This window comes from Nipponia nippon, unplaced genomic scaffold (genome assembly GCF_047370975.1).
Source record: "Nipponia nippon isolate SJK-2023a ecotype South Korea unplaced genomic scaffold, ASM4737097v1 scaffold_5, whole genome shotgun sequence".
Classification (NCBI taxonomy): domain Eukaryota; kingdom Metazoa; phylum Chordata; class Aves; order Pelecaniformes; family Threskiornithidae; genus Nipponia; species Nipponia nippon.
The window spans coordinates 3,656,128-3,681,096 of NW_028262369.1; the positions used below are offsets into that span (position 1 = coordinate 3,656,128).

Genomic DNA, 24,969 nt, shown 5'->3' on the forward strand with positions numbered 1-24,969 from the left:
AATGGACATCTACAAAAGCATCATATCAATTCTTAATTGGCTTGAATGAGCCTAATATTGATATATTTACATAGGTCTGAAGATAAACAAATCTAGTGGAATTCAAAAAGGCTTTTTTAGCACATTCTTTAGTAAGAAGAAGAGAAAAAAGCGTAAGAATAAAGCAGTAATGCTGAAAGTCAAGCTAGTTAGACTTACATGACACTGCATTAAGGAACACAGGAATCATCAGTGAAGGAAGGGCAAAAGAAACAGACAACAGTTAACAGGATTAGGAACTGGGAGAGTGACATCCTCCAAAAGGGTTTAAAAAGCTAAAGCACAAAGCATCTAAACTAAAAGATACAGGGTAGGTGTTAGATCAGAATATACGTAAATGGATAGTCAGAAAATTACAAAACCTGAACATCCGAGCTGTGTTTTTTTCAACTCTAACCTTCATATCAGTACAACATTCAATGAAAATTCTAGACAAGTACGTTGTTTTACCATAAAAATATTTAGTTACCTAAATATATAAGAAATCGGATATGAAGCCTGCACTTTGCTCTTTTTGTGAGCTCATATTTGGTACCAAGTGCCCATTTCTCAACATACAAAAGAAAGATATTTTGTCCCTTGCAGTCAACACTATAAAGAACCTATCTGCTATGCAGGCTATCCCGTTATTTGCAAAGCCAATTATTCATTGTTTTAAAAAAGATCTTACATTCTTCTATGGTGAAGACTGTCATCAAATCACTACTTCTCTTAATTGATAGAAAGTCATGTAAATTCAAAATGTAATTTAATTTAGAATGGATTAAGGAATAAGAAGCCCTGCACGAACATATTCCGTAATACATGCTACCTTACAGCGCACTGATTTTGGAGGCAGAAGTTCTGAATACACGCCAGTTTTTCTAGAGATCACAGTGGTATTTTCAGTCTATTATGGATCTTATAGACCCCAAGAAAAATTTAGGGGAAGTGACTTTTGGACATTGTCTAGTCCAAACCCATTCTCAAAGTAGCATTAACTTCCAAGTTCAACCAGGTTGCTAAGGGCCTTCTTGAGTTTTGAATATCTCAAACAATACAGATTCCTCAGTTGCTCTGGAAAACCTGTTGCAGTGCTTAACTATTCTCACAGTGAAGTTTTGGGTTCTATCCTTATGTCCTACTGGAATGTCCAGTACAGGAATTTGCGACTGCAGCCTCCTGGCCTTCACGGGGCACCTCTGGGAATGGTCTAGCTCTTCTGTAGACTGGAATGGCTGCAGGACCTAGGAGCTCTACAATCGTATTCTAATGCACTCCAAATCCAAAAGGAAAGGATGTAGCCAGCAAGGTTACTGCTTCATACATTATAAACCTCAAGTTCCTAACTAAAAAATACTTGATAGTCTTAAAGCAGTTTGGTTTTGGGGTTGGGTTTTTTCGTTTGCTTTGTTTTTGTTTTTTTTTTAAACACAGTCACATTCTGATCCCTGTTGGAAGGTAAGCTAAAGTTGCTTGTGTATGCTTGATACTGTTCTGGTTTTTTTTTAAACCAGTTTCATGTATCAGGAAACAATACTATTTACAAGTACATGCTCTAGGTTTGGGGTTGTTCCATACGAACCAAAATGTGTATCTGATGCATGTCAACATGCTAAGCTTTTCAATCTCATAAAACAGACAAAAAACCCTTGAATGTAAATAACTGAAACTACAATGAAACAAGCATTTTGTACACACGCATTTTTTAATATATGAAAAGCATACCTTTGTAGACATTTAAAGTTATAGTCCTAACAGCAATCCTGACCATGCTTTCTGGGTGGTTAAAAAATTTAATAGCTTCAGTGTACAAAGCGAAGTCATTAGTGTGCTGTAACAAGAGGAAAGAAAGTATTTATGAATTAAGCAAAACATGTACGGAATATTTGTTGGGATTCTGTGTGAAAAGTGTTTTCCATGTATTACTCTGATATTTTAACCTTCTACTTAAGTAATCAAAATGATTTTACAAGGCGCAGTCAGCTGCATTTGTAGCTGTGCCTTAAAACAAACTGCTTTAAGCCTCAGAGCAGTCCATGAATATGAGCTCTGCCCATATTCAGTGCTTTACTGCCCTCTTCTGGCAAAAAGTGGAATGGAGCGAGGGAAAAATCTATTTCAACTTTGGCCTTTGATTACTCAGGCTTTTTAGACTCTGACTAAACCTCTTAGAACCAACTGGTGCAACAGAAAAGATCCTGTTTATAAAAGCACAAGAAAACAAGGCATAAACAAGTTGAATTCTCAGGGAAGTAGACTTCAGAACGACTGAAACAGTCCAACATAACACTAACTTCCAGATTTTGATTTTATTATAGTTGTATGAGGACAAAGACCTTCTTTATCACGCTTTTGCAGATATTCCCACAAATGAATTCTCAATCACTGATATTACCATTATAAAAATACATGCAGGACATGCTGAGACAAGAGACTAAACAGAATATGTGCCAAATGGCTAACAATTTCTAATTAAACTTCTCGTACAGTTATACTGCAACTTTTTCTTCACTTACCTCATTATAAAAGAAATGTACGGTATGATTGTTGAGTTTCAGGGAAAGAGTTTTCAAAAATGATATGTAATATGCCATGATCTCCTCATCAGAAAAGTCAAATTTGTGGACAATAATAGAATTTACATAGTTATTAGAAAGCAGGTAGTCTGAAAAATAAGAGACATTACACAGGTTAACAGAAAGAAAAAAAATCATTCTGCTAACTAGCTGTATTTAAAGTACCAGCTAGCAACAAACCACCTGATGCTTGAAGATCCCAATTTTTAGCCAAACAACTCAAGTGATGGCTTCAAGCGGTAATATAAGGAAATTGTTCCCTACAAAGGTCTTTGCTCCCAAGAACGAGACAACTGAGAATACGCTTCACCTCCCTCAATTTATGTAGGCTTTGCAGCTAATAACACTTAAAACAACTCCTTTCCTCCCAAAGTCATAAACTCTCAAAGGCTTGTATATAACTTTCTCTTCATGATAGTTGTAGAGTACTTCAACTATTAATTCTCTGATCTCTTTACATCTTTCTCAAAACCTTGAGGTAAACGCAAGTGGCTGAAGGCCAGCCCCAATGATGTCAGAACAGTTCCAGTACAAAATATACAACAGAGTTCCACCACATAATCTGCGGCAGCCAGGCGAACATTTCAGACCACAACTAATTTGCTGACTTAAAGAACCCCTTGAAATATGTTAAATGTTTCAGTAGTACCAAACAACTACTTTTGCACTACTGAAAATTTACCTTAAAAGGTATTTTGGAGTCAAATTACACTGTATTTTCACTAGCGTTCAATTAAAAAGATTGTTAGGAATTCATATGGATCTTCTGTGAAAGTGTACTAGGACTAAATTTGCTTCAATGAAAGGGAATTCAATAAAATCTCGATCACTTAATCCTAAACAGTTTAAAAGCATCCCCTTACACAGTGATGTTTCATGACTGATGTTCTCAAAAAGGATGTTCAGAGTCTGCAGGAGCTGTACACACACGTAACGACCAGACTTCTGACGCAAGATGTTCAAGAAGAAAACAAACATATTCTTCTCCAAGAAAAAGCTGAAATAAACCAGAGGTGTCGTAAATACAGCCAGTGACTTAAACAGGAACATAATTTTACTAGGATCAGGGACGATTCTAGGAAAGTTTGACAAACATGATGTTTTACGTTTATGAAGAATTATTTCGCAAAGTTTTATCTGTATAACAGAAGATTATCTTCCAAAAACCTTAATACTAACAAGGGCACTTAAACGTTCAAATTATGCAGAAAAGGGATGTCAAGAAATTAGGGCCTTTTTTATTTTATTTTTGGTATATTCCATTTATCAGGCAGCTTCCCTACTTTGCAATCGTAATTTTGAAGGGGAGAGCCTCTAAATGAAGGTTACATTTTGTTCACTTGCCCCTTTTAAGCTAACACACTTTTTGTCTTCAACACTGTAGACCTTATTTTTGATCCACTTTATTTTTTTTTTCCACACCAGAAGCAAGCATTTCATGGTTTATTGTACAATTCAAACAGAAGTGAATGCTTGCAGTGTTTTTAAACCAGAAATGCCTGCAATTTAAAGAGACCAGTGTGGACTCCTTCCTACCAGGACATCACAAATACATATCTATGACATTTTTTTTATATTAACTGCAGAAAAAACTCCTTATTCCTAAATTTCTCCCAAGCAGAGAAGACAGTGAGGAATGTGATGGAGTTACAGTATAGACAGGAATAATCAGAATACGTTAATTTTCTTAGTCCACATCATAACCCAATCATGTTGAAATCACCTTGTAAAAATAAAACCAACCACTCCCTAAATAAGCAATTAAAACCAACAAACGCCTTAGCTTTAGTTCTCTCAATCACAAATTGCCTTTATAAAAGAGCAGGTGTCTGGAAGCAAACAACCAAGCAATGGGCATTAATACAGTCAGATTTGCAACTGTGAATATTTGTTTTGAAGTTCATTTTTCTATCACGCTATTTTATGAGGATTAAAATAATATTATATATTAAAATATAAGAACAAAACGTCCGAATATCATAGCTAGAATAAGATATCTATTTGTAGCATCTTATATAAATTGAAGTGAACATATTAAACTCATACGATATTAATAGATGTACTGAGTAAATCTGGGCCCTAAAATGGGTTAGATTTTGTAATTTGCATCAAAGATTTGAGAGTCACACAAAAGCAGTACATGAAAGGGGCTCTGGACTTGGAACACTTTTTTGTTAACAGAAGCAAATTCTCTGTTTCTTTGTACGACAAGAATATGATCCTGCTTACCCGTCTACTACAGGACACAGCTTTCTACCTACATTCATGAAATACAGTCTTGGAAGAGTTAACCTTTTGAACTAGATCTCTGTGCAACTCTAATCACTCTTCAAAAACAAAACCAGAGTCAAAAATGGTTGGAAGTACTTACTCAAATACTGAGCTGTCATTCTGATCTCCCCATATAAGGATCTCTGTTATAGAACGAATAGTCTCTACCAGCAGGTTACGGTTGTGATCTGTTACTGTTGTATTTTTAGTCAAAACATGATACATGTACCTAAAAGAAAAAATAATTACAAGTAATATGCTATCCTGCCACTTTCACATGCACCATGTTTGTCTTTAGTCACTGTAACTTAATGTAGACACACACCTACACACACACTATGTCTAATCATTGTACAATTTTAAAATCCTAAAATTTCCTTTTAATATTGATGCAGAGAGAAAAGTAATTGTTAAGCAGAATATGCGACAAACAAAACAAATCCATAGCTAGCCAGGTGAGTTATGAATGCTTATGCATATGTTAACATAGGACTAGAAATTATGCAATGCTCGTCCCATGGTGCTTCTTATGGCAACCTCGTGAATCTCTTCAGAAATATGTTAAAGTCAAAGGAGTGATGAGCAAGAAGAGACGTAGAAGAAGGAGGTAAACATGCAAGTAGCTGACATGGGAAAGTGTAATTCTGGAAAGAGGCACATGCAGATCTAACTAGAAAAGTTAGATCCCTTCTCTTGTCTGCAGAGACACTTTACAGACTCACGTCAATTTGATGGTTAATAATCAGGACTGTCAAAGACTATTCATTCATCTTGGCAAAGCTTAATTGTCAGGTCTCTCTGGCCCTTCAAGCATAGGAATACTGATCGGAAAGGTGGCAAATTCCAGCTTTGCCATCTCAAAGGGCAAGAGTTTAAGGCTGTTTAGTAAAGTTTAAAAAAAACACATGTCTATATTACACAGGTGACAGGAAGCTAAGTAAAATTTGAAAGGCTTGTATTTAAGTCTCAGAATTTTGTGCTTCAGTCAAGGAAGCACATTTCTCTCTTTTTTCCCCAAAATAAGATGTTACATCGAAGATTACTTCCCTTTGTCCTAAAAAAAAAAGGGGGGGGGGGGGGGGGCAAATTCTTATCAAAGCACAAGAATCACCACTGCTTTTCTCCCTGTTTTGTTTTTTTTGCTTCTATACAGTAATAAGGAAAAAAGGATGGATGTAAGAAAGGTGCATAATTATGAAAGTAATTAAATAAAAAATATAACCAGAGAAATTTCATGTCATTTTAAAACTGCAAGAGTTTAGATTACTAAACACAAATCATCTATTGCTATACTGCAACCTGTTGAAAACCAGGAGTAACACCTGAGCATTCAGGATTATCTGCGCAATATACTCAAGTGTTTGGGAAGGAAGACAGATTTTCCATACTATCAACCTTCCCATGAAAAGTGGAGTTAATCAAAACTCCCAGAATCTATTTTCGGGAAAACAGCCTGTGCGTCCTGACTCTGGGGCAGCCTATAATTATTGTTTTGGATTCCATTAAAGTTTGTTCAGTGATGCAGATTGAAATTTTAGGAATCTTAGTACGATGCAGGAGTTCAGAAGTTCAAGAAGCCCAATCTTAAGCAACAGACTCAAAGACGTCAAGCAGCTAAAGAGAAAAATATCAATTTTGCCAAGCTACTGTAGGGTTCCAAGAAACACTGTTCATTTCCAAAACAAAATTTTGGGGTGTCTGGTTTAAAGTAAGGTTCAGAAGTTTAGGTCAAAACCAGACTTGAAATCACATTTCAAAAAACAGTATTCCCACCAATTTTATCTACACTAAGAAACTGAATCACTGCACAGGGCAAACATGCAGCTGGAGATTAAAATGCCATTTAACTGAACACACATATCAGGCTGTTCCAAATATTTATCAGACTTATGAAGACAAAACAAGATACTACCTAGTTTCAGAACCTTTTTCATGCTTGAATTCAATCTAAAAAAAAAAAAAAAGTTTGATCATATTTGCCATTTACTTAAAATTTGCAAAATTTGGTTTGGGGAACCTTCTTCAAGCACCACGCTGCCACTCAGTTGGCCAGAGCTTCACAGGACTTGTAAGACAGTCCATCCTCCTAAGCCATGCAGGAAGCAGAAGCTATTTCAGATAAGTTTATTACGCTGTTATGGTAAAATGCTACATGCTTGCTGATCTTGATATTGCTTAATCATCAAATAACAATTTTACTGTGTTGAGTACTGCACAAGGACACTGAGAGGTAAACAACTCTCAAAAGTTCACAGTTTTAACAAACTTGATACACCGCACGCTCCCTTCCCCCCCCCCCCAAAATCAGCAATGTGATAAAGCCTACATCATATTAATGTTAACCTACCAGACAGCAGAGGAAAGGGGAAGAAAAAGGGAAGAGATGGCAGGAGAGGGAAAGAGATTGGCTTTTCATACTTTCTCTTCAGTAAAAAAATTTTCTCTCCCTCTTCACGCTGGTTTTCCCCCCCTCATAAATCAATACTCATTTTCCAAATCCAGAACAGAAACTGCTCAGATTGAAACCATTCTAGGAAAAGTTGATTCGTACCTATCTCCTACAGTCATAACTGCCTGGTCACGTGCCGTACCGTAACAGAAGTCACTAAATAGCAAGTCAAAGAGCACCTGCAAATCCTCTTCTGGGGATTACCGTTCAAGATTCCTTCTATGGAGACTGACAACGTGATGGCTCACAGTGAAGATGTGAGAATTTAAGTCTGACCACCTATGAGAATTCCTGGGGCTTTCTAAAAGAGGACACGGCACACAAGCCCTGCAAAACCTCCCCGTTATGGCACTATATGTATTATCAGGGCAGTGAATCAAAAGACAGGGCAAAAACTAAGTCACTGCTCTGAGCATGCATGAGTTCATGGAACACTGAACAGCTGAAGACAGAAGGCAATTAAATCAGACCAGTTAATTCCACATCAATCTGTATAGTAAGTATTCTTCCTGAGAGAGTTAAAGAGAGTCATTAATACTACACTACTTCACGTATTTTAGTCTATTTATTTGAAGTCATATATAAATTATTGCATCTGTGAACATATATATCTCATTAACAAGTTACATTATGCAAATTTGGGAATAAAGTTTACTCCAACAGCACAGCTCTGGGAATGGGAAGCAGTGGGAAGAATTACATGCTATTAACTCACCTCAGGAGTCTATGGAACATAGAGCATTACAGATGCAAAAAGCAAGAAAGATTTAATAGCTGGGAATACATTAACTCCAAATTAATTTATTTAATATCAACATTATTGCAAAGTTCTTCGATTTGCTAACACACCAATGCACTTAGAGAAAACCTGGGCTTCACTTCTAAGCTATTCCTTTATCTACTTACTTAAAAATGAATGAGAAAGCATGCACATACTTGTTTCTCTTACCAGACATGCAATATACCTTTCCATGAGAATATAAAGTATCGCACAAAAATCAGTGTTTTTATATTTGCATAAATCCTCAAAGCCTGTCTGGCTTTGCTGTTTATAAAGGGGTCAAGTTTGTGCTCCAAAATGCTAAACCCTCAAAGAGGAGGCTTTTGTCATCTCTGTCTATTTATATCTGAAGACTGGGTTCAAACAAACAAAAACGTAACAAAACCCCACCATGCAGGAAGTGTCAAAGCACCTGATACCATCAAAATCAGTGGGAGATTTTGCCAGCAACTGAACAAGACAAACAAAATTCTGACCATTTTTCTGGTAAGAAACCATGCTCAAAGGGATATCCCAATAACTCATGAATATAGAAAGTATTAATGACTTTCTTAGTTATTGCTTACAAAAATACACTAAACAGGTAAGAGTTTAGGAAGTTAAGCACTCAAATTTAAAAACCCCAGACTTAACCATAACATGCTTGCTTCTTCATGCTGCCTGTAACTATGTAATTATGTATTGTTCTCATAGAGGAAACCTGATGTATAGCATGGACACTTCAGGAAATGAATCAGCTGTGAAGCACATCCTCAGCCATACATGTTTATGGCCACTACATCTGACCAAGTCATGAGAAACGTTCAGCACCCAGCTCTAATGGTATAAAACCTTTTGTGCAATCAGTATGCAATTAAAATACCAAATGCAGAAGCAACAACGGGAAACACACTCGAAGGTAACAACAGGGCTATGTAAAATGCCTCTTAGAAAAGTAGGAAAAAAAATTGCATCTAGAAACAAAGATAGTAAGCTTAGGTTCCAAAGCCTTTCACTTTAGCAGAAACACCAGAGATATTATCAGATGAACTCCTCAGAAATGCTTAAGATGTCACCACTTAAATACTGGGAAAAAATGACATAAATCCTCTTCATCCATTCCAATGCAAAGTCAAAGTTTGTAGACAAATGGGGAAAGAAGATACAGTTACGCTCTCAAGGAGATCTGAGCATGCATCCGCTACAGTTAGACTCTCCTCAACTGGGCAATAGGAAAGACATCATGGTACTTTAACCATAGGTCACAGCTCCTAAGGTGAGTAGCTGCAGAAACAGAGCACAGTGACTGTCACAGTCAGCGGCTGGAAAGAGCGGTAGGAAACCCTGACCTGCACAAGAACGCCTGGCTTACGTGCAAAGGGAGGCCACAAGAGAAAGAGAAGAACAGGCAGCTCGTGAGAAAGCACTAACTTCAAGTTTGTGCAGCAAGACAGACTGTTGCCTAAAACAGCCTTGATGCATTTACTTTTAGAACTGGAAGCATGTAATAAACAGGGCAGAGGACTATATAAAGGGAGGAAGAAAAGGTCTCATTTTAAACTGCTGGATGCCACCTTTAAGAAATGGATTCTGGTCTTGTTTCAGGGACAATCTCATGTAAAGATAAACAAGTCATTTCAGGCCATTTTCACAAGCAATCACTAACATTGTTCCTGTCTTCAGAATATTTAGGCTTTCTTCATTTATTAAGTTATTGACCTTCCCTCAATTAGTAACCAATGGGCAGAAAAATACCAAGTTCTCTGAAAAATAATAGCCAGAAGCACGCAGGCAGTACATAGTACTGTTTCATAACCTCTCTAGATCGCAATTCAGCAAGGTATTAGAAAGCTGGATTAAAGCGTAACTGTTTTCACTAGACCAAGGGACTGTACCAAACCGCTTAATACAAACAGCCTCACAATTTTCCTTTAGCCAATCCATTCTACAGCATGTTTGCAGAAAGACTAAATAGTAAAATTTCAAAAGCAAGCCTCAAACAAACTGCATTAAAGCTGATGGGAAAGGAAGTTCCAGATCCAAGATTTACTGACAAAAAGCAGTAACTCTCTCAGTATCAGTAAACAGGTGTAATGTTTACAATCTAGACAATTTAAACTCTACATTATGCATATTAAAAAACAAAAATATTCCCATAAGGATAGCCCAGGCTAGTTTTGCTCTTGTAACACAGCATAATACACCTTTTATAGGCTAAGCTAACCTGCAACAGAAAGGTTGGTACGTTCTACTCAACTCATTCACGTGGAACACAACATGGGTTTTTGGTGAGTTGAAAAGATGAGAATGCAGACAGCTCACAAGATGGTGACCTTATCAAGACTGACTTCCTTTCGCGACCCTGAAACGAAGGTTCTTTGCCCTTTTTCCTTCTGTCGCTTTACCCACTTCAACCGCTACCCTAGAAAAGCCCTAAATTTCACTTTACCACTAGGTAGCTACCTTTGCTCTTAACACCTAGCTAGAAACCGAAATTCATATAGCCTAGCTAAACAAACACTTAAAATACACATAGTCTAAACAGATCAAAGGTCTTGGCTGTCCTTTACATACTACCATTTTCAATTTCATAATTAAAGAAATGACGTGCAAAAAAAGCAAACAAACCAAAGCTGGTATTATAGTAGAGAACTATATACTTCAGTTCTCAGGTGAGAAGTCAAGCACAAGCCACAACACTTATAGCCTAATTCCCTTTTGCTGAAAATCAAACACGGTATCACTTTTTCTACCCTCTGTGACCTCAAGAGAATATATGATCACATTTTTCTTGCCTGAAAGATTTTAACATCCTAAAGTCTCCCTCTCACCAGCCTACTTTATCTAAACTTAAACTCAATGTCTTAAAATTTCATCATGCACCAGTGTGCTTGCTCCATCTTCAAGCATAATATCAAAACCGGATAGATCTAAAGCTCCCCTAGCACTGAGTAGTACCCAATGACTGCCCCTCGTATGTTAAATAGAGCATTTACGTTTATATCTGAGCATGACTTTTTCCCCTTTTCCTGCAATGCCAGATCACGTTGACTTACTAGTCCGACCTACCATGCTTTCAAAATTACTTTCTGCAGTGCTACTGCCTCATCAGTTTTGTATTTACGGACTTGATTTCCCTGTCTTTGGTAAAAAGTAATGCATTTCAGTTAGTCTTGCTGGTTTTGAACATTTTTCCAGTTTAGAGACAAGGAACAGAATCCATAAATCATCTTGACAAAGTAATTGCAAGATCCAAATCTTGTATAAGTGCATCCTGCTCTTTACGGTCAGACCCCATTCATGTCCTCCTTGTAATTTGACTAATTGTTGAAAACTACCAGCCGCTTATTTCTCAATGAGCTATGTATCCACAGTGATTTAATTTAGAAAATGCTTCCCCTCTTAATGACCTCCTTTTCTTGTTCAGTAGAAAGAGAAGCTATAAGAGTGGATGTAATTTTTCTTGCAACAGCAGAACCCTTAAAATGGAACAGAGAATTTAAAATGGTTTTATCCCTTGCCATCCTTCCAACTCTCCAGTGGCAGAGCTAGAAAAAACTATTCCACCTTCTGCAGTCAGCAGTAACGCAAGGATATCAGTGTCCGGAGACTAACGTCACAATTCTCAAGCTCAACGGCTTTACTCCTGCGCCAGCTGCTGAGCCCTCTAACCAGGGTACATCCCCCGGACCTGCAAAATCAGGGGATGTACCATCCTGACTAGCATGAATCGCTGCTGACTACTGAGATCCACACACCTCAAAAGGTCTATATTGTTTACAGGCTGGGACCAGGCTCCTCGCTTCCCTGTCTTAGCCACTACCAGGAAACAAAGTTCCCCCTCAAGAGGAATGTGATATTTCTTGTATTTACCACCTCTCACACTCTACCCCGCCGAATGAGTCGGTGACATTATTAGAAGTCAAACAGACACGTATCGCAGCCGTGAGTGTGACATGACATCACGGAACGGCGTCTGCCCTGAAGACATTTTGGGACGAAGAGGCAGACTGCCGTGAGAAAGGCACCAGCCCACGGACAGCCGGTGAACTGCTCCGGGAGCCTTCGGCTCGGGAGAGCTGCGCCAAAACGCAGGGGCGAGGAGCGAGCGAATACCGGGGAGCGCCGCCCGCCGAGCCGCCTCCCTCCTCACCCCCTCTCCTCCGGGCCGCCTCCGGGCCGCCCCGGCCCCGCAGCCCCCTCCGAGGGAAAACCCTGCCCCGAGCAGCTCCGCAGACGGAGCCCGTCCGCCCCCCGCCCCGGCTCCTACCCTCCGCGTCCCCTCACGACCGGGGAAGGCCGACGGCAGCCCCCCGCCCCGCCTTTCTTTCCCCTCACAGCTGCCCTCGAGCCCGCGGCCGGCTCCGCGCTTACTTGAGGTGGTCCAAGGAGTGGATGCTGCGGGCGGCCTTCCCGTGCCCGCCGCCCACCCAGCTGCGGGAGCGGCCGAACATGCTGGCGGCGAACGGCTGCTGCGGCCCGCGGGGCTCTAGGGCTCCATAGCCCCGCGGGGAAGGGCGGACGAGGGCGAGCGGCGCCCGGGAAGGAGCCCCGAGAGCGGCGGCCGGCGGCGCACAGCAGCGCCAAGGCGCATGCGCGGGCGGGGCACGCTGGGAAGCGCCGGGCCCGCGGTCCGCCCCGGCAGCGCCGTGCGGACTGCAAGTCCCAGCAGGCACCGGGGCGGGGAGGGGGGGGGGGGGTCTGCCAGGCTCCGGCCTGAGGAGGGAAGGCGGGAGCCCGGGGACGCCCGTTCCCCCGGCCGGGGCCCGGTACCTGCCGCGGCCCGCCGCCGGCACAGCCCGCCACCCACCTGCCAGGAGACGGGAGAGTCCCCGGGGAGCCCGGAGTTTTCTCCTTTCCTGTCAGGATTTCCAGGGAAAAGTGGCGACACCCGCCCCAAGCCGTCCGGGGGCCGCGCTTGGGCGGTTTCTCTCAGGAACCCGAGTGAGGCCGCCGGGCCGGCGCTGGGCCCGTCCTCAGCGCCATGGCTGAGCCCGGGAGCGGCCGCGGGCCTCGGGGCGCCCTGCAGCCGCAGGGCTTGGCGCTGTCTTGCGTTTAATTGATTCCTTCCCTCTGGCAGTCACCTCTTGTCGGGTCGTGCGAGGACTGTTAAGTTAGAAGAATACACAGGACTAAATTTAGCCTAAACAAAAACCATCATTTTAATGTGCGCACGTACCTCTCAAATACATTGTAATTTGAGATAAAATTTGCCCCTGACCTTGCTTCTTCACCTTCCGTAACTGAAAATTGCGCAGTTCTGGCGGGGCCGGCCCTGCCCGGAGCAGAGCGGGATGCTGCGAGGCGCAGCGGCAGCCTCTGGCTGAGGTCTTTCCCAATTGCACGTTTAGCTTTGAGTCGGCTTAAAACCCAACTTAATTAAAGCAGAACGAAGAGAACGGGACCGTTAATGACTGTCTTGACCTGGGCTTAGATTTGTTTTTGCGTTAACCAGATAAATCTAAGTAAAAACTGAAGGGTTCGTCAGCCAGTGTAAAAAAAACAAAACAAAAAAACCCCCAAAACCAAGTTTAAAATCATGCCTTTGATTATATTTTGATGCAGGTAAAACCTCGGCCAGCAAAAAAGTGCCTCCAGCGGGGTGAGAAGGGGCCCGGGCCCGCACGGCGGCTCCCGGAGGGGCCTCGTTCAGCGAGAGGGGAACCGAGCCCCCGCCCGGCGGGGCCGAGGCGCTCGGGGGAGGCGAGGGCCGGGCACCGCCAGACGCCTCCTGCCCGCCGCGGGCAGGCGGAGCGGGACCCGGCTGCCGGCAAAGGCGGCGGAGGCGCCGGCGCCCCTCACGGCGGCTGCAGGCCGAGCGGCAGCGGCGCGGGCGGGCCGTGCTGGCCGGGGCCGCGGCGGGGGCCGGCGGGGAGGCGAGGGGGCGGGCGGGAGGGGGTCCCGCCGCGCAGGCCGGGGCTGGCTGAGGGCGGCAGGTGCTCGGCGCCGACCGCCACAACGCGCCTGCGGGCTCCTCCCGCAAAGTTTGCGGGCGGGGGGAGGAGGGGAGCCGCGGCGGGACTGCAGCAGCCGGGCTGGAAATGCCCCTGAGGAGCCTCCTGCCAGCGGCGGGGCTGCGGCAGCGCCGCTGAAGCCCGTGCCGCCCTCCGGGGCGCCTCTTCCTCCGGGGAAGGACGGGACCAGCCGGCCGCGCCGCGGCTGTGCCGCCTCCGCGCCCCTGCGGGGCTCGCCTCTTCCCAGGGTCCGGCTCCGGCTCGGGTGGGGGGGTTTGCCCTTCCCTGCCACCGGGGCTGCGGAGCGCGGTCCTGCCGCCCCGCTCCCCGCTCCGCCGCTGCCGCCGGCGCCGGTCGGTGCCCGCTGCGGCGCCCGCTGCCCCCCGCCGCAGCCCCGCACGGCTGCATGCCCGCCGCGGTCTCGGCACGTCTGGATTCGCTGGAGTCCTGGGCCTTCCATGCGCTGCTGGTGCTGCCCTATATGTTTTACGTGGGCTTGTTCTTTGTCAACGTGCTGATCCTGTACTATGCCTTCCTGATGGAGTACATCGTTCTCAATGTAGGCATCGTCTTCCTGCCCGAGGATATGGACCAGGCTCTGGTGGATCTGGGGGTGCTCTCCGACCCTGGCTCCGTGCTCTACGAGACGGACAGCGAGCTGGATGTCTTTGACGGGTACTTGGAGTGACGCCCCGGGGCGCTCCGAAGCGACTGCGGGGTGACAGCGCCCGGCCCGGGGGTCCCGCCATGGCCGCAGCCCGGGGGCCGCCGCGGCCCCGCGACCCCCTCGCCGCGTCTCGCCTCCTTCCGCGCAGCATCTTCCCTTCCCAAGGGCCCCGCTCCCTCCGGTGCAGGGCCGCGGAGTCGCAGAGGGCTCGCAAGGGAAGTAAGTGGTTTCCTGGGGCCAGCCCTGCCCGGGCCCGCGGGGGCAGAGGCGGGGAGCGGGCGCCGCGCCGGGGCCGGGCCGCCGGGGCCCCCCGCTGGGCGGGCAGAGGGCCGGGGCCCAGCGCTGCGGAGCCCGGGGGCCCCGCGCCGCGTCCGAGGAGAATCTCCCTCCCTAAGGACTCATTTTCACAGTTCTGAGCCACTGCAGATGTTACGCGAGGTGTTACGTCTGCAGCTGGTCAACAATTTCGCTAATCCGGTTTCGAAAGCAGCTCTGAATCTAAATTAACGTCCAGGCTGATATTTATTAAAATTCAGAGACCATACTCGACGCAGAAATACATCTTAATCAGATGCCCTTTAAAACCTCTCTCTTGGGTAATAAGACACTTACCCAGCTCACCATTCTTCCCACGTTAATCGTAGCACGAGGGTTTGCTTCATCAATTTATTCTTGTAGTTTTGAGTGATACTAAAACTCTGGAAATGTAAGGATTTAGCATTTTAAAACACTGGAATGCAATTGGAAAGAAAATCACTATTTCTAGCTAGGACTTTCTGTGCCAAATGTATGTTAATGAAAACATTTTAACAGTTTAAATTAAAATGTGTTAGCAAATCTGCCAGTAGAATTTTTAACAAAATATTGTCTGTGAATTTGAAAACCAGTTCAGGATTTTTATTTTCTATTTGAAATTATGGAAATAGGAAATTCTGTTGTAAGGTTACAAACATAACCTTGGTGAACATACCATCCAGATACCATTTAACATCAAGCTGTTTTAGTCAGTCTTCTAATTTGAAAAAACCCCAAACAAACCTTTCTTGTAGTGCTGTCATTCATACAGGTTAAAACCATCTCCTAACTATTTCTATACAGATTCCATATAAAGCAATAGTAGCTGATTTTGGTCAATAGTTTAGAAGGAAAAAATGGAAATTTTTGGTGTTGGAGTAACATTGATTGCACAAACACAGCTGAGCAAAGCTTGCTCAGAGGCACAGGGGAGCATAACAAGTTGGGGGGGGGGGACGACAGATCTTTGTTGCCACTCAAGAAATTCCACTGCATATAGTTACTGCAAATGAAGGTGGCCGTGCAACATCTGGTGGCCCATCCCAAGCTGCTGGATTGGAATCACTTCTGCTAGAATAGAAGGTCTGGAGCAGAACTGAACTCTCAGCAAACACTGTTGGCTACTTTTGTGGCTGTCTCCTCCTCTCCCTTTTCAGCTGGGCAAATGACACACGTGCTCTGTATTCCAGGAAAGAAATTCATAAAAACTAATGGAAATTTAAGCAAACTCCTCGGTACAAAAAGCCCTAGCCATTTTCTCCCCCCAAATACCTTTCCCCAAACCCCAAATCTTATTACTCCAACACCATCTAATACAGGGAGTAAACATTTTTTTTATTCACTTTTTTTGCTGACTAGGATTTGTCATGATGAGTTGCATCTAGTTTTCAGGAAGATCTAAGGAGATCAACAACATAATTTTCCTCAGTGGATTTTTCCTAGTACATGAACACAGCTTGATAGAGCGTAGGGTCGGAGCACAATTCCGTTCAGCATAGGTAAACGGGCTTCTTAAAATCTTCCTTCATATTAATAGGATAAGCAGCTCTGCAAACTTCTTGATACTCTAACTGTAAAACCATGTCACCTCCATATGTAGAAATCAAAATGCAGAGGTCTTCATCAAGCTCAGAAGTAAGCCTCAGTCTGTACCTACCTTGAGTGAATGGAGCTCTGCACAGGTCCCAGCTCCAGCCTTGATCCTTGAATATGGAAGCTGGCATGTTAGGTGGTGGCTTCCACTGAGAATCAAATCACAAGTCCCTAAAGTTGGATCAATTATTAGAGAGCAAAAAATATACTATGACTGTGCTTCATCTATTTATAGGTTTAATTATATTTATATACGCAGCAACCAGGCCACAAATTGCATAATTATGTAGCTACCAGGCAAAGACTCAGCATGTCACCATGCAAAGGAATTTGTGTTGATATCCTGGTTCCAGGTTTCTTCACTGTTCTGTGCCATTCCTCCTCACCAGTTCCCGAGCAAGGCAGGCAGAAGAGGGCCCTAACTGGGAGCTGTGTTTTCTGCTTTGGGAGTAGAAGTAAGGCACCGAAAGGGAAGATTTAAATGGCGTTGGTGCCTAGCCTGCAGTGACCCGGGTTCTGTACGAGCGTTGACCCGTGCTCTCTCTGCGTCGGCCTCGGAAGGCTGCCCACCTGCCCTGTTCGCTTCGACCCAGACGTGCTGAGGATTCCCAAGGCCCTGCAGGAAGAATGGGTCTCGGTTTTACCAGCAGAGATGAAAAATACATAGGCATACTCTTTGCATTAAATGTAGAGGAGTGTTCTTCATCTGACTCACCAGTGATTACCGAGAACAACTAAAAAGCTATGATTAGCCTCAGCTGAAACCTCACAGTGTGCTCTTTGCATTTAGAAAGCGGTGCCTTGCACCCGGGAGGTGAGTGGCATGCGTGACAGGGAAACAAAGAGGGGAAATCCCAAGAGGCGATTCTGCAAAATGTGGAAAGGCTAATTTAGATGTAAAAATAAAAGAGCGTGTGGATCAGAAAAGCTCTGTTCTCTCTCGCAGCAAAACCCTCACTTGAATAAACTCAATAGGAGCAAAATTGTGTCCAGGTTTCTGAGCATAATTGGTGGCTGAGATTGAAGGTAGACAACGAAGCAGCCCAACGAAGCCTCCTGTCCTATTGAAATGGAGAAATCCATCTGTGCAAACTGAGCAGAATTGAGCTCGCTCATGTCATCTACTCTTTTAGTGCGAGAGTGCCAGGTTCTTATCATATTTGAAGTCCCCTGGAATAAGGTGGTATGACTGTTCTCCTTGTACTTCCTTAAAATCAGATGTGACTCATCACAAAGTACTCTGATCAGAAAGAAAATGAGCAAAAGCAATCGATAATGAAAACTGAATAGGAAATACTGGATTTATTTAATCTTACAGTAAAAGCATTACCTATATTTTTTCATCAAGGTGAATTATGATGAATGTCTTCAGCGAGCAGAATCCAGCACTCAGAAACTTGTGACTGAGCACTTCTGAATGTCAGCATCTAAATCCCGACTCAAAGAGCCAGCTTCACTCACTAGCTCATCTGTATAGTGCCAGCTAGAAATGCAGGCTCAGTGGCCATGAGAGACAGCACGGCCTCGTGGAGAGGGAAATAAGGTGCTGGACTCCTTCCCGTGTCTGCCACTGATGTCTTCTGTGAGCTTAACTCACTTGTGCCTCCGTTCCATCTCTCTGAAACAGAGGTGCCACGTAAAGGAGCAGATCAGAAGAATCTTACCACTAGCAGTGTCAGGATACACATACACGCGTCAGAATCCACCTCCTGACTTCTTCTTTGTCAGACTTATCTTAAAAATAATGAGCAGAGTCATCCGTTATTTATTTTACCTTGCCATTTTTCACTATGTTCTTCCCTTATTTGTAGAAATCTCCACATTAAAAAAAAAAAAAAAAGGTGGCTTGTTGACTCCATGGTACAGATCAGTCAGCTATTTTACATTAATTATAGTAACAACAGGATTAAGAGCAATAGCTGTCATTTTTAGAACTGTGTTTTGAATTCTTAGATGTTATTAAAATGAATAGACGTTGAGTGCTCAAACTCACCTGATAGCTCTGCTTTAAAGAGACTCCTGTACGCTGACTGTTCTTAACAGGAATTCCGTCCTAGATGGAAGGAAGACAAAATCGTGGTTAACTGATGAACTGTCCCGACAGACTCGTTAACCACAGCCATGGACAGTCCCAAGTGATTTTCTACCAAATGCATTCGTTTATATAATGCAAAGAGAGGAGGCAGATTTTTAGAAAAGGATTCCAAAAGCTGCTGTTAATAACGTGAATTAAAATGAGGCATAGAAAATAAGGAGACATTCAATTTAGGACAGAAATAGTTCAGGCCTGAGTGTTTCATGTGTTAAAAGCCCCAGCCACAAGTGATTTTAAAGAAGAATTAAAAAAATAATAATTTCTGCAGTTCTTCCCTACAAAAATGAAGCTTACTGTAATCAACTTGCTTCAATAGGAGGCAATAACCAATTATCAGTTTTTAAGTGGTCAAAGGAATGAAGACATGAATCCAATTTCATTCTTCGTGTTTCTTTCCTCTGGAGGAGGGGCACAGTGACGCTGTAGTTCAGCCAGCAACTAGCAATCCTAAAAGAGAAGAAAAGAATCATTTGTTTAGAGACATTTTGTTCGTGTATTCGGTCAGTCCAGCTCTTTGCATTTGTCCCCTCGTAGTGACTCTAGTTTATATGGAGTACAACTGTCCCAAAGAATTAAATAGGAGACAGGAGTGGCTAAATCTTTCCATTTCTTCAGGGAAACTGTCAAACTGTCTTTCTTTTCCCAGCTGAGTTTTAGTACTTTGGCTACAAACTTGGGAAAAAAATAGCTGAATAGTTTGAATGATGCTCTCTGAGGACACAGACGTTTCTAATATATGTGATAAAAGGGGTAAAGCCTAACAGCAGCCATATATGGGAAGTAACGGTATAATGGAAAATGGTGACGCTATTTGATCTGAATGATCTATTGCTGGGCAGAGCTCTGGTTCAGTTAATCGACTTAAGGCTATATGCTCTTTGAAGGGCCAGAAAAAAAGACCCGAGGCTTGCTCAGAGAGCAGAGCCCAAACAGGCCACGAGGTCTGAAACAGACTCCTGCAGAAAGTCCAGAAGCAGAAAGCGGACAATGTCAGGATGCGAAACAGAGTCACCGTGTTTCCTTTGCTCCAGCCTGAATTCTGAACAATAACTTCACAGGCAGAATTAACAACAATATCATGACCGAGTTTCTTCTTCTGATGCTAGAGTTACGCTGTAGTAGCCATACGGGTAAATGCTGACAGGTATCTTAGGCTATTGGAAGATGACAGTTCTGAGATTTTAAAAATATTTGCTACCTTTTAATTTTACATTGTTTTTTTTTGAAATTTTTGAAATTTTCTATTGAAAATTAGGTTCACATCAAATTTGAAGGACAGACTTTTAATCAGCTGAATAGAAAGGCAAGATTGAATATCCTGGTCAATTGTATCATTCACACCCCATTTAATATCTGCCACTACAAATTACAGTCTTGGACTAGCGGCCCTCCAGCAACATCTGAACCTTCCATTAGACAGCTTTATACTTTGCTTTGGAGGCCCAGTACATTTTGCTGTGCTATTTTTAAGTCAGCCTAGAATTGGATCTACAATGCAGAATACTACCGATCTCCCTGAACTGTCTGCTGTAGATGAGAGTTTTTAGTTCCACTTGGAAAGCAATCAGATAAACATCAAACGAGTAACCTGTTAGAGCGGCTGGTTCCCCTTTTCTTCTTCTTAGTTTAAGAGACAGGATTTTGAGCATGGGATTACCATTGGCAGGGTGCTGTAGCTGATAGACATGGGACAGAAATACCTCATTGAACCCAAAAGCGCTTCTTGTTTCTGACCTGGCATCTGCGGTAAGTGGTGCACAGGAACATAGGAGATGTCAGAGTCAGACCACGATCCCCCAGCCCTGTGTTCTGCCTCTGGCCGGGGCAGGGGTGCTCGCTGAGAGAGCCCATAGAACCACAGAATGCTTTGGGATGGGAGGGCCCTTTCCAGGCCATCCCGTCCATCCCCCTGCCATGGACAGGGACAGCTTCAACCACATCAGGGTGCTCAGAGCCCCGTCCAGCCGGGCCTTGAATGTTTCCAGGGATGGGGCATCTCCCACCTCTCTGGGCAACCCCTGCCACTGTCTCACCACCCTCAGCGTGAAAAATTTCTTCCTTATATCCAGTCTGAATCTCCCCTCTTTTAGTTTAAAACCATTCCCCCTTGTCCTGTTGCTACAGGCCCTGCTAAAAAGCCTGTCCCCATCTTTCTTGTAGGCCCCCTTGACCTTGAGCAAAACCTGCCGTCCCTTCTCTTTGTACTTCCCAGAATCCACAAGAGTAGAATGAGGGATGGCAGCACATGGCTGCCCAGCCCTTCAGCAAGTGTTTTCCAAACCTGCCACCTTTTGCCCACCCAATGCTACGAAATCCTCCTGGAGTTCCTTGCTGTCAGTACAGCATCTGAATACCTGAAGAGCTTATTCTGCAGTCTTGGAGATTTCTCTGTTCACTCTCTTCTCTGGGTCACTAATGGTGATGTTGAATAAAAATTGGTCCCGGGTAAACCCTGCTACTGACTTCTTTCCTACCAAGCCTTATTCTTTGCTTCCAATCTTTTAATCTGCTTTCAATCCATAGAAGAACCTTTCTCCCAGTCAACCTGTTTGCTTTCGGCTTCCTGTAACCCCTTTGTTAATGATACCGTATTCCTCAGTCTGTCCTTGCTGACGCAGAACACGTGTCCGTCGCATTTCGTTCTTCATTCAGGCTCCTTGCAGGTTCTGTTACACCTTCTGCACGTGAAGTGGTGTCAGCCCTCCTGCCTGGGGACCCCTCGTGCCGGACACCCTGACATTCGGTCTGCTGCGCCGCCGCTCCAAGCACGGAAAGCGAACACCGGCAGAGGCGGCGTGCTGCCCTGCAGCCCCGCGAGAGCTGGTTCACAGAGCTCCACGCTCACAGCAGATCTGTTAGCAGGTCTGTTACGGCTTTGCACCACAAACTCCCTTCCCATGACACAACCTTTACTGCGTAGGGTCCCCTGCCTTCCCGCGCCGCGCAGGAGGCCTGTAATACCTGTCAAGGGGAAGGAGGGAAGAGCTGTCCTTCCAGGGGCTCGCTGCCCGCAGCGCAGGTGATCTCCTGAGCTGCAGGCAGCCAGGGGACTTGCTCTTGGTCTTCTGTACCTCGGCTCTTCTTCAGCACAGATTCATCCCCAGGCAGTCATCCCCCATCAGAGCTGCGCCGGTCTACACTATATTAATTAGTCATCTGTAAGATCACAAGACCAAACGGGTACAGTTGCTAGTGCCTGGCACCTTCATAATCCACAGCCCTGCTTCTACTTCAAGAAGGCTTCTCAGGCCTTGTGGTTACCTGTGATGATAGTAAAAAATCACCTCTTAGTAGCTGTCAGATACTTTGGCTCAGTCAAGGCAAATTAGATAAACTGGGATAAAGCAATATAACAGTAATTTATTCTTGTCAGTAAGACCAAGAAGTTACCCCAACATGATTTAACTCCATAATGACTTACCAGTCGGTCCAAAATGCTTTGAACAAAGTGACTCCAAAGAAAAAAAAGAGAAAGTGACCAAAATCAGAGGCTACCACAAATGTCAGCAATACATAATTAACACATTGTACAAAAAAATAACAACAGTCTAATGAACAGTATCTGGTTAAGAAAATGTAGTCAGTTCAAAAATCAGTTTTAAAAGGTAGGTCTGATGATCCCAAACCTAGCATAAAATAGGCTGTCCCAGTGTGGGTCGCAGCTGGTTGTGCTCTCGTAAGAGCAGCCCTTACCAATTGACCTGATGGACTGTGGTTGACCGCTTGTTCGCATCCCCCTCACACGAATACCGTCACACCTCTGTTAAGATCACACTCAGGACTAGTGTGCTCTGACATTAACAGAAGCTGCTACACTGGTTTCTCTGAAAGGTTGTTCAGGCCTTTACTTCTCAAAGAATTATTATCCATAGTCACAAAAGGTTTTGATTTTTTTTATTCCTTTTTTTAAAGAAGTCAATGGCATGGTGCTGTATCTAACATCCACAGTGACTTCTCTGTTCATTTTAGGTCTAGAGGGTTACGCTGTATTTATGTGTTTTCTTTTAAACAGATTCATTAAACACCTGAAATGGATTATAACCAGGTTAATGGATCAAGTCATGGAAAGAAACCATACTCTGAAATGTAGAGATGAAAAGAAGGACAAGGGGACAACGAGAAGAGTTGTCATCAGACCTTGTCAGTTGTGGCTTTTCTCCATGCTCATTGCCTCTTAGGTGTGCACTAACTGCAGTGATTCATGCACCATACTGGGCTTCCATAGGTGATTCTGGGATGGACTGGATGAGCCAATGATACAAGCTATGTTCTATTGTAACAGAAAAGCAAGATGTTACTCAGATTTGATAAACTTTTGAATAAATACCATGTCACCCGCATGGACACGCTCTACATACCGCTTAAGCAAGTTTTACAATCGCACATTGAAAACTCTACCAGCCAGTAGTTGAAAGACAGTGCTCTCTCAGGGGAAAATACGCAGGAGTGGCTGCAAGGAGATTCTGTTCAGGGCAGTATTACGGCAAGAACTGTGCTAGTAAGATGTTTTATTTAAATCGTGAGTTTTGAAATAGATCAGAGAGTGAATTTTATATAAGTCAGGTGGATTCATTATCTAACACAAGATACTTTGCAGATTGTTTAAGCTCATGTTCCTATGTACAGATGTGAAAGCAATACAATAAAGACTGACCTTTTCCATGAAAAAGTAAGCAATCGTTTGTTGGAGTTGTTCTTTTTCAATCTGAACAGAAAATAATTGAAATATGCTTTCCAGGAAATTCCAGTTCTCCTACAGGTACTTGCAAGTAGTTCCAGATTGTTGAGATGGCCAGCATGTAAGAAATCCTTCTCATGAGCAGCTACGTAAAAAATCAGACCTGAAGTGAAGCACTAGGAACTGCACACTGTGTGTGCGGGGAAAACCCACGTGTTATTGAGAGCAGGTATTGTACTGGGTTTATCTCCTTATATTTTTTAGAAAAGTCTAAGTTTCATAACTCCGCAGTTGTTAAGCCAAGTCGATGTACCAAGAACATTTTGGATAAAGCAGAATGGAAAACATTTCTCCTGAACTCTCTCCATGCATTATGTCTGTCCTCTGCAGTCTGTGTCTCTACCATCTGCTCCCAGCTCGGGTTTTTGGACCCAGACAGATGGTGTCGTGAGAGTCTCTTGACAGCCAGTATGAGGGACCAGAGGGTGACAGTTTAGATCTCCCTTCAAACAATGACAAGAAACTTGCATATCTAGCTCTTTTTTCCTGCGTGTTGCACTCAAATGGCATTTCTTAACTCCTAGCACAGTAGAAATTAGCTCCCAGTCCCCAGCGTTCTGTGCTGCAAATGCAATGTTCAGCTGCTCCTGCAAGAGGTGAAGCACCGTCATTGCACTAAGTAGCTTTTCTCCAAGCTAGGTTCCATCAGATACAGTTTGGGGCCTTAAAGCACTGACAAGTGCTTTGTTCCATACAATCCCCGGCCTGCAATTCAGGGACGGAGTCACTTAGGACACAATATTCTAACGCTTAAAGATACATTTAGGGAACTAAATCCCCATTTAGGCACCGATATAAAGAATAGCCAAGTTTAAAAACTTGTTAAGCTTGTGTTCACATGCCCATTTGGTACCAACACAAGAAAGGCTGAATTTTGCTACTGAAGGCGGCATTCCTGCTGCCTATATAATTAGAAATTCATACTGTTCACAGAGACGGCTTACACGAATTTTTCAGGGTCACATGTATGCCATTTTAAGAACATGGTTCAGTTTGTCATTACAGGTGCTTCGTGCAGTAGCTACTAGTTGGTAATGATTTCGGTGCAGTGGGTTTACGCCACACAACGCACAGCTCAAGCAGTACGCATTCCACCAAGTAATTCATGCGGAGATTCTGAATCTTAGATCAAGATTTCTCATTTCTCAGAGCAGCTCAGCTTGATACGTTTAAAGGATGGGGAGAGTACTCAGATTACAGGATCTGCCTACCATCATAACACAAGCCTAAGCATTTTAACAAGGCTTCTTTGACAACAAAAAGAGCATGGCCATAAAAAGAGTTAGATTTTTCTCATCCTAAAAGAGTTTTAGAACACAGATTTGATCAGAACAGCTTTTTTAGGGTAGCCAGTGAATTCAGTCCTCTATACACGAGGCAGTCGTTTGACAAAAGCATTTTGGATAAGCTTTGTGCCACAAGAATATCCAGACTTTGAACCTTAACTAATTTTAGAACTTTTAACTGCAAAACGTCTGAAAGGATGAAAACAACTTTTTGCTGTTACGTGCAGGCAGCTTCAGTCAGCACTTTTATATCTTCTAATTCTGG

General features: G+C 43.6%; 2 protein-coding genes and 1 long non-coding RNA gene across 14 annotated transcripts in view; 1 reads left to right on the top strand and 2 right to left on the bottom strand.

Annotated features, from left to right (window-relative positions):
• The window catches only part of CLEC16A (C-type lectin domain containing 16A), an 89,923-nt gene extending 77,268 nt beyond the window's left edge, over positions 1 to 12,655 (bottom strand). For 9 of the 11 annotated variants that reach the window (XR_015698714.1, XM_087731398.1, XM_087731397.1 and 6 more), the window contains exons 1-5: positions 12,452 to 12,655; positions 4,969 to 5,097; positions 3,461 to 3,594; positions 2,538 to 2,686; positions 1,747 to 1,852 (exon numbers count right to left, since the gene is read on the bottom strand). Coding sequence is in view for 10 of the 11 variants with exons in the window: in XM_087731398.1 (XP_087587524.1) it covers positions 1,747 to 1,852; positions 2,538 to 2,686; positions 3,461 to 3,594; positions 4,969 to 5,097; positions 12,452 to 12,531 (598 nt within the window). In the remaining variant the exon portion in view is untranslated. The remainder of the gene's footprint in view (positions 1 to 1,746; positions 1,853 to 2,537; positions 2,687 to 3,460; positions 3,595 to 4,968; positions 5,098 to 12,451) is intronic. The other 2 variants (XM_087731402.1, XM_087731407.1) reach the window with 2 other exon arrangements.
• A 1,318-nt stretch (positions 12,656 to 13,973) lies between these two features.
• On the top strand, positions 13,974 to 23,353 carry DEXI (Dexi homolog). Of its 2 annotated transcripts, none has more exons than XM_087734085.1 (2): positions 13,974 to 14,917; positions 22,693 to 23,353. In XM_087734085.1, the coding sequence occupies exon 1, from the start codon at positions 14,438 to 14,440 to the stop codon at positions 14,717 to 14,719; it is 282 nt and encodes a 93-aa protein (XP_087590211.1). In that variant the 5' UTR covers positions 13,974 to 14,437; the 3' UTR covers positions 14,720 to 14,917; positions 22,693 to 23,353. The 2 variants fall into 2 exon arrangements, with proteins under 2 accessions (XP_087590211.1, XP_087590212.1); XM_087734086.1 differs by lacking the exon at positions 22,693 to 23,353 and adding an exon at positions 21,344 to 22,683.
• LOC148052003 (uncharacterized) lies at positions 14,951 to 21,350 on the bottom strand. Its single transcript, XR_015699157.1, has 3 exons — positions 18,975 to 21,350; positions 18,579 to 18,638; positions 14,951 to 18,203 (listed from the first exon to the last, which is right to left on the bottom strand). It is a non-coding gene; the product is annotated as an uncharacterized LOC148052003 (long non-coding RNA).
• Positions 23,354 to 24,969: the final 1,616 nt, after the last annotated feature.